The following is a 5,358-nucleotide window of genomic DNA, read 5'->3' as shown; positions in this document are numbered from 1 at the left end:
CTTTGCCTGTCTCTAGACAAAGTTTATTTGGTTTTGCTTTCTTTTGGCTTTGCTTTTTTTTTGGACTGTGGAGGTTTTTGTTGTCAACGGGGCTTTTCCTTCAGTGCAGAAAGCACCTGTGGAACCAGTTGGGACCACAGAGCTGATGTTTGGGGGGAACACAATTAACCCTACACCCATGATGGAGCCAAGCCTTAAATGTCAACTCCTCATCACTGTATGCTTGGTCACTATCCCAAACTATGAAACTTAGAGAGCACTAACATCATGTGCTTTCAGCACACACAGCCATTGCTGTCTTACTCTGTTCAGCTAAGCCAGCTCAAGAGTTGCACCCTTTGATCCAGTGGCTCTCCAGGGATTCCCAAGAGACTCCTCACTTCAGTAACTGGATGAAGCACCGTGATCTCGGTGCAGCGACTACCCCGCTGACAGTCTGTCCATTTGATTCCTCCCAGATGAAGCCAACAGAGGGACCAGAACCAGGAAACCACACCCTGCTGACGGCATTTGTCCTCTCTGGATTGTCCAACCACCCAGAACTGCAGCACTTGCTGTTCTTCACATTCTGCTTAATGTACACCTTCACCATCATTGGGAATCTTCTCATCTTCATGGTCACAGTGCACCCCACCCTCCGCACGCCCATGTACTTCTTCCTCCGGGTCTTGTCCTTCCTGGATATTTCCACAGCATCGGCCATTGTCCCCAAGATGCTGGTAAACTTCCTGTCAGAGGACAGGAGCATTTCCTACACGGGCTGTGCCACACAGCTCTACTGTGTGGTTTTCTTTGGAACTACAGAATGGTACCTTTTGACAGCCATGGCTTATGACCGTTACGTGGCCATATGCAAACCCCTTAGATATTCAGTCATCATGAACAGCAGAGTTTGTCATTCCTTGGTCCTGCTGTCGTTCTGCAGTGGTATTGTTGTGTCTGTGGTGCAGACAGCTTGGGTGTTCACACTGACATTTTGTGAGCCCAAGAAGATTAACTACTTCTTCTGTGATATTCCCCCCCTCATTATGCTCTCCTGCACTGACACATCATTCTATGAAAAGCAGATCATTACAGCCACAGTGCTGGTCATCTTTGCACCATTTTGTCTCATCCTGGTATCCTATGCCTGCATCATCTCCAGCATCCTGAAGATTTCCTCTACTGAGGGCAGACACAAGACCTTCTCCACCTGTTCCTCACATTTCATTGTTGTAACAATGTACTGTGTAAGCGGGACCTTGAATTATTTACGGCCAAAATCCAGTAATTCAGAAGACACTAAGAAATTCCTAGCTCTCATATACACAACCATAATTCCCACATTAAACCCCCTGATTTACAGCCTGAGGAATAAAGAAATGAAAGGAGTACTAATAAAAATTATAGCTGAGCTGAGAAAGAGATGAACTGATTCTGCTTGAAAGGAATCTTTCTTCTCCTCTGTATACGTGGATTTTTTGTTGCTTTTACGCTTGACTTTTTTTAAACACCCTGATAACTTGGAACACTTGGAAAATGGATGTATCTCAAACTCTAATTAGAGATTTTGTGTTTCTTCTGTCCAATATGCGTGTATATGAATCTTGCTACTTCTTATTCATGATATACAACCTTGCATCTTTTTAATATTTCATACAGTATAATCATTGTAGCATAATGTGTCTTGGACAGGTATCTTGTCACCTGGGCCTTAGTGTCATTTGTATTTTGCATCTCTCTGTTACTAGTTCTTTATGTCATGAACAAAAATTTTTGGAGATGTGCCTGAGAGCCTCATACAAACACTCACAGATAAATGACTCAAGGACCTTGGAGTCATTTATCTTCTGTCATTTGGAGGGGGGAATAAAATCATCTCTAGCTTTGTCTGAGAGAATGGGAAACTGACTGCAGTCTCCTACATGACCCATGAACGCTCTAGGTCCATAAGTGCCTGTATGGAAGTGTGGCATCAGCCTGTACGTGCCATTTCACCTGGTAATGCAGAGAACTTGGGCCAGAGTTCCCAGGGTTCTTCTCTCTCATGTTTTATTACTCCACGTGGACATCTTCTCTTTCAGCAGACTCCAGAGACCAAGGCTCATCATTTAGTCTTCCAAAGGTGAGTAGGAGCAAAATGTGCTATTTGGTGAATTTGCTTAAACAGAAAAATTATCACAGAATCACCTAGGTTGGAAAAGACCTTGAATATCACCTAGTTAAATAATGAACCTCACACTGACAGTTCTCAACGCCACCAGATCCCTCAGCACTATGTCAACCCCACTCTTAAACACCTCCAGGGACGGGGGCCTCCACCCCTGCCCTGGGCAGCCCATTCCAACCCACAACAACCCCTTCTGGAAAGAAATACTTACTAATATCTAGTCTAAACCTTCCCTGGTGCAACTTGAGGCCATTCCCTCTTGTCCTATCGCTTGTTACTTGGTTAAAGAGACTCATCCCCTCTCTCTGCACCCTCCTTCCAGGGACTTATAGAGGGCGATGAGGTCTCCCCTCAGCCTCCTCATCTCCAGACTAAACAACCCCAGTTCCCTCAGTCACTCCTTGTAAGACCTGTGCTCCAGACCCTGCACCAGCTCCGTTGCCCTTCTCTGGCCACCCTCGAGTCATTCAATGTCCCTTTTGTAGTGAGGGGCCCAAAACTGAACACAGTAATTGAGGTGCGGCCTCACCAGTGCCGAGTACAGGGGTAAGATCACTTCCCTTTCCCTGCTGGCCACGCTATTGCTGATGCAAGCCAGGATGCCATTGGCTTCTTGGCCACCTGGGCACACTGCTGGCTCATGTTCAGCCGGCTGACAATCAACACCCCCAGGTCCCTCTCTGACTGGCAGCTCTCCAGCCACTCCTCCCCAAGCCTGTAGCGCTGCTGCGGGTTGCTGTGGCCCAAGTGCAGAACCCGGCATTTGGCCTTATTGAAACTCCTCCAGTTGGCCTTAGTCCATCGCTATCATATCATAATGAGCAAGAAAAAAACTTCTCGTGGGTGTCATCTCAGAAGTTGTCAACAGTTTTGCCTGTTGACAAATACTAGAGACAAGCATGAGTGCAGTTCTATGAACTGCCTTCTTTTGCAGTCCAGATGGTACAACCACCATCTTATAATGATGGACTCTGTCAGTCATCGCCATGCCAGCCTGTAGTGCTGGGGCCTGAATAATAGGCCCCGAAACAAAGTTGACCTCTAGATGAACCTCACAACCAAACATTATCCATTATTAGTATCTGCTAATTAGTAAAATCTGTATTATCATTACTGTGAATTATTAGTATCTGATCATTAACAAAGTATGTACGCTCACTAGTGAAAGATGTAGCTTGGACAGAATATAATCAGTAGTGAGGATGAAATGCTGTGAGAATGTGTATCCAACTTCCGTTGTTTAGCCTTGTTCAAGGCAGAGAACCCAAGTGTTTGGCCTTGTTAGAGACTCCCTTGGATCTCCCGCCCAAGCCCTGGCCAGGCTTTGGGTGGAATCCAACAGGAGGATGAAACCAGATGTTTCCACTCAAAACAAAGGTGCCAGTTATTCTGACTTGCTGAATTTTGGTATATAAGGCTGGACCCACTTGCTGTGACTTTGGATGCCTCACCTACGGATGGACTCATCACCTAGGACTTCCCACTTGCCGGGACAAGCTCTCCAAATCCTCACTGCAACTGGGCCTGCCCAGATCTGGATGTTGGTAATGTATGCAAGTGGTGATGGATCTTTCTTAATCACTGTTCTCCCCATTGTGTAGTAATGATTACATGCACCGCCTTGCTTAACTGTATGTAGTAATAAGTAAGTGTACTATTCTGTTTAACAGTAAAATCAGCCTACTCTTTTCACTCTGGTGTCTGAGTTTAATTGGCATCCTCGGTCAGCAGAACACAGCCTTCTGCCAGGACATCCTGAAGACCAAGAAGCTCGTCAGAACAACCAGATCTCCAACAGCCTCTGAGTGGTCATGTGTGCACATTTGTGTGTATGCATGTACATGTACGCTTGTGTGCATATGTGTGTGGGAGAACTTGTTCAGACCATATTGAGAACCTCTTGCATAGGTTTTTTTTGTGGTTTTATCTTGTAGATCATATTTCATTTCATGGGGGAGAGGAGAGGAGAGGAGAGGAGAGGAGAGGAGAGGAGAGGAGAGGAGAGGAGAGGAGAGGAGAGGAGAGGAGAGGAGAGGAGAGGAGAGGAGAGGAGAGGAGAGGAGAGGAGAGGAGAGGAGAGGAGAGGAGAGGAGAGGAGAGGAGAGGAGAGGAGAGGAGAGGAGAGGAGAGGAGAGGAGAGGAGAGGAGAGGAGAGGAGAGGAGAGGAGAGGAGAGGAGAGGAGAGGAGAGGAGAGGAGAGGAGAGGAGAGGAGAGGAGAGGAGAGGAGAGGAGAGGAGAGGAGAGGAGAGGAGAGGAGGGGAGGGGAGAGGAGGGGAGGGGAGAGGAGGAGGGAGGAGGGGAGAGGAGAGGAGGGGAGAGGAGAGGAGAGGAGAGGAGAGGAGAGGAGAGAGAGGGAGAGGAGAGGAGAGGAGAGGAGAGGAGAGGAGAGGAGAGGAGAGGAGAGGAGAGGAGAGGAGAGGAGAGGAGAGGAGAGGAGAGGAGAGGAGAGGAGAGGAGAGGAGAGGAGAGGAGAGGAGAGGAGAGGAGAGGAGAGGAGAGGAGAGGAGAGGAGAGGAGAGGAGAGGAGAGGAGAGGAGAGGAGAGGAGAGGAGAGGAGAGGAGAGGAGAGGAGAGGAGAGGAGAGGAGAGGAGAGGAGAGGAGAGGAGAGGAGAGGAGAGGAGAGGAGAGGAGAGGAGAGGAGAGGAGAGGAGAGGAGAGGAGAGGAGAGGAGAGGAGAGGAGAGGAGAGGAGAGGAGAGGAGAGGAGAGGAGAGGAGAGGAGAGGAGAGGAGAGGAGAGGAGAGGAGAGGAGAGGAGAGGAGAGGAGAGGAGAGGAGAGGAGAGGAGAGGAGAGGAGAGGAGAGGGTGTCTTCTGCCACTGTTGAGCCATTCAGATGATGTGAGGATATGTGGAAACTGATTCCATGAAGATTTGTCAGTGCTTTAGCAGAGAGGCAATGGAACTTTTGGAATAGAACATACGAGTCTCTAAGAGATCTTCCAAAACCATGAACTAAACTCTAAATGTGTGTAGAAGGAGCTAAGGTGACAACCTGGGAAACAGACAAGTTGTAGGTATCTGGAGATGGCAGGAAGTGAGGAATTCATCTTCCCTACCTTTGGTGTTTAATTATCCACACATAGGCATGAAGTACAATTTCAGAGCCCCAGGCATACCCTACTTGACCACCAGCAGCCAGTTCAGGAATTTTGGGGTTTCACTTATGTCCAGTGCATATCTACCAGCTCCATGGTAGATATGGCATCA

The 5,358-nt window shown here is 47.9% G+C and overlaps 1 protein-coding gene across 1 annotated transcript; it reads left to right on the top strand.

The window, feature by feature from the left end:
- Window positions 1-410: 410 nt before the first annotated feature.
- LOC141953338 (olfactory receptor 10A7-like) lies at window positions 411-1,409 on the top strand. The gene has a single exon (XM_074891834.1). The coding sequence runs from the start codon at window positions 459-461 to the stop codon at window positions 1,407-1,409; it is 951 nt and encodes a 316-aa protein (XP_074747935.1). The 5' UTR covers window positions 411-458.
- The last annotated feature ends 3,949 nt before the right edge of the window (window positions 1,410-5,358 follow it).

This window comes from Strix uralensis, chromosome 22 (genome assembly GCF_047716275.1).
Source record: "Strix uralensis isolate ZFMK-TIS-50842 chromosome 22, bStrUra1, whole genome shotgun sequence".
NCBI lineage: Eukaryota > Metazoa > Chordata > Aves > Strigiformes > Strigidae > Strix > Strix uralensis.
Note: the sequence above shows the minus strand (reverse complement) of the source record. Positions and strands in the feature narration are given on the sequence as shown.

Coding starts and splice junctions, on each gene's coding strand:
- LOC141953338 (XM_074891834.1), top strand. CDS start 459: ATGAAGCCAACAGAGGGACCAGAACCAGGAAACCACACCCTGCTGACG.